Below are 3,209 nucleotides of genomic sequence, written 5' to 3' on the forward strand. Positions count from 1 at the left end.
CAGCTCTCCCTCCCCGGGGATGCAGTGATGCTCTATTTCAATCAATCATGCATAAAGTGGGTGCAGTGACAGGGTGCTGCAGCTCCCATGGGCTGTGAGGAGCTGAGGCTGGTTCTGTGGGGAGCTGTAGCATCTTGGATAGGATCCATGCATAAAGATGGAAAAGCTGGATAGCTTTTGGAGGTGTATTTTTTCAGGAAAGAGCAGGAGAAGCAGCAAGGAGGGCAGCTTAGAGATCTGAAGAAGCCCAGATCTGGGGAGTTTGTGTGAGCAGCAGAGGCCAGACCTGGTCTTAAAGTCCCAAAGATCTTCCCTACTGCAGAGACAGAACATCTCCTTTGGGAACTTAAGCTTTGCGTTTTGGTTTCTTCTGGATGAGGTGGGAGCTGAAAGTTTCAGGGCTTTGCTGGACCCATCTGCAGAGCCCTGGGAAACTCATCACCGCTCCCCACAGCAGGCAGACCCCTGCTCCAGCCCACAGACCAGCTGGCTCCTGTGTTCCCATCAAGCTTTAAAAGATGCCAGACGACTCACGACTGAAAGCATTAGGTGTTTATTTGCACTTTGGACGTATTAGCTCCATATGAAAGTCAGCCGTTGCTCTCTCCACACAGCAGCAAAGGTGGGGCTGAGCAAGGAGCAGCCGATCCTGATAAACATCAGGCTTTGGTCCAAAGAGTGCAGCGTCTGTGGTTCGGTGCTTTCCCAGCACAGGCTGAGTTTAACTCATAATCCACTTCCTTCAGCCAAGCTGCAAGATCTGCTGTTGCAAATGATGTTGCTCCTTTCACAGGGACTGAAATGTTCAAGCTGTTTGTGGTGGGGAACACCAAGGAAAAAACCCAAAATGCTTCTCAGGAGCGTCTGCTTCTCCCTGAAACAGAGATCCCTACAGCGTCTCTGGCAATGGCACATGGACTGCCCTCACTCTTGAATCTTGCCTTCACAAGCCTTCAAACCAGCATTGCCTCTCTATTTTTTTTTTGCATGTCTCATTTTTAATAGACATGTCTAATCCCCTCATAAAGGAGATGCAAGAGTAAAACGCAGCCACCCACCTGAAGACTTCAAAACTTTCCTGGGATTTGTCCACTGAAAGCAATGTTCAGGCTACTGCACTCACTCACCTTGCAAAAAACCCAAACCCAGCTGACAGCCTCCAGAAACTTTAAAATGCCAATTTGTTGATGTCTGCTATAAGCTCTTCCAGAAGAGAGTGAGTAATGCTGAAATTCTTTTTTCTTCTGCAAAGGAGGTGGGCAGCAGAGGATAACACATATCCTGAAGCAGCTCAGTCATCCAGGAACAACTAACCCAGGAACTGGCACAGCTTAGTCATACATTTAAAACCTGATGTTTTTATTAATATTTCCATTTCCAAGCACTTCCTCCCTGCAAAAATTCCCCCTCTCAGCTGTCCTGCGACGCAGAGAGTTAGTGACCCTGTCTTTGGGCAAAGGAGGGAGTCCTGTCTCAAACTCATGTTCACACTGGGAGAGGGGGTGCAGCAGAGGACAAGACATTGTTCACCCCCATCCCTTATTCATTGAGGAGCATGATGAGCAGTCGGGGAGCCCGAGGAATGTTAACCAGCGTGGACCACTGCACTGGAGGCCAGACTGAGAAATACTTGAGGACTGTAGTAAATGCAGCATTTATCTCTTTCCACCTCCAGGGATACTGAAGGCAAAGCGTTCGGGTTGAGTAGCTTTGCTATCAAACCTGGTTCCAGTTTGCTCTCTGATGCTGGCAGTACTGTCTGTCCCTCATATGAGATTGGAGCCAGTGATGCTGCAGTCACCATCTCTCTGCAAAACAGGCATTGAGGTGGGGGGCTGCTGCCGAGAAGGGGGGAAGCGCAAACTGAAGTGGTGCATCCTTTGGAGGGGGTATTGGGTACCTCAGAGCTCATCAGAAGCCTCCTCCTCACAAAAAATGATGTTCATCTTCTTCTTGTCCACCTGGCAAGAGGTTTTCCTTCTGAAGCCGGACCCCAGGGACTGGCTGGCTCTTTGGCGGATGGTCCTGATGCGTGACATGCAGTCTTCGCTGGTCATCATATAGAGCAGGGGGTTGAGGGCGCTGTTGAAGCTGGCCAGGCCCCGGGTCACCTGGTAGGAAATGTAGATGTTCTTCGAAGCTTGTGTGCAGTATCCTTGCAGCTGCCAGCCTCGAGACAACAAGTTGAGGTTTCTGAAGATGTGGTAGGGGAGGAAGCAGATAGAGAAGAGGACCATCACAAGAATCACCAGTCTGATGCTTCGTCTCCTGAGGCTGAGGTCCATGGTGTCATTCCTGCAAAGAACCACCACAACATGGCAGTAACATCCGATGATGATGAGGAATGGGATGACGAACCCAGTCACTGTGATGGCCACGGTGTACGGCAAGTAAGCACTCAGGTTGTCGTGCCCTGTCGTGTCATGGCACCGCGTCCCTATATCATCCATCTTGCTGAAGGCAAAATCAGGAGCTACCTGTGCGATGACCCACATCCAGACCATGGAGCTTAGCCACACTGAAGAGGTCGCCCCTTGGCACCTGCCCCGTGCCTTCAGCGGGTGCACGATGCCCAGGTAGCGGTGGACACTGATGCAGGTGAGGAAGCCGATGCTGGCATAGAGGTTGAGATGGAAGAGGGCGCGGGTGATCCGGCACCAGCCGTGCCCGAAGAGCCAGACTCTGCCCTGCAGGTAGTAGCTGACGAGGAAGGGCAGTGTGCTGACGTACAGCAGGTCGGCCAGGCCCAGGTTGCCCACCAGCAAGCCCAGGGGATGGCGGGGACCCTGCCAGGGCCCAGTGCAGAGATGCCACAGCCCCAGCCCGTTCCCCACCAGCCCTAGGGGGATCACCCCCAGGTAGACAGTGGGCAAGAAGCGCTGGGCAAAGGCAGCATCCACAGGACACAGGGCTCCGCTGCCATTGCTGGGCCATGAGGTGAGAGCCTCCGTGGCCATCGGGTGTTGCAGTGGCCCTGCCCAGGGTGGGTTGGGTGCTCCCAGAGCAGTGCTAGTCTTTGGCAGTGCTCGGCGGTGCCAGTGCCCAGTGAAGTGGTGCCTGTTGGCTGGGGCAGGGCGGCAGTGGCAGTGCCGTGCCCAGAGCCAGCCCTGCCAGCGTGGTCTTCCCGTGTGCAGGGTGTGGCTGCCTTCAGCTCCCCACTTCCCGGCTGGGGATTTTGGGGTGCCAGACTCTCCCCGGAGCGTGGAGGA

At 53.7% G+C, this 3,209-nt stretch overlaps 1 protein-coding gene across 1 annotated transcript; it reads right to left on the reverse strand.

Annotated features, from left to right (window-relative positions):
• Positions 1 to 1,901: 1,901 nt before the first annotated feature.
• LOC104544519 (P2Y purinoceptor 1-like) lies at positions 1,902 to 2,957 on the reverse strand. Its single transcript, XM_010189414.1, has one exon. The coding sequence runs from the start codon at positions 2,955 to 2,957 to the stop codon at positions 1,902 to 1,904; it is 1,056 nt and encodes a 351-aa protein (XP_010187716.1).
• Positions 2,958 to 3,209: the final 252 nt, after the last annotated feature.

Source organism: Mesitornis unicolor, unplaced genomic scaffold (genome assembly GCF_000695765.1).
Source record: "Mesitornis unicolor isolate BGI_N332 unplaced genomic scaffold, ASM69576v1 scaffold47957, whole genome shotgun sequence".
NCBI lineage: Eukaryota > Metazoa > Chordata > Aves > Mesitornithiformes > Mesitornithidae > Mesitornis > Mesitornis unicolor.

Bases quoted from the DNA above. Each gene is read 5' to 3' on its own strand.
- LOC104544519 (XM_010189414.1), bottom strand. From the start codon at position 2,957: ATGGCCACGGAGGCTCTCACCTCATGGCCCAGCAATGGCAGCGGAGCC.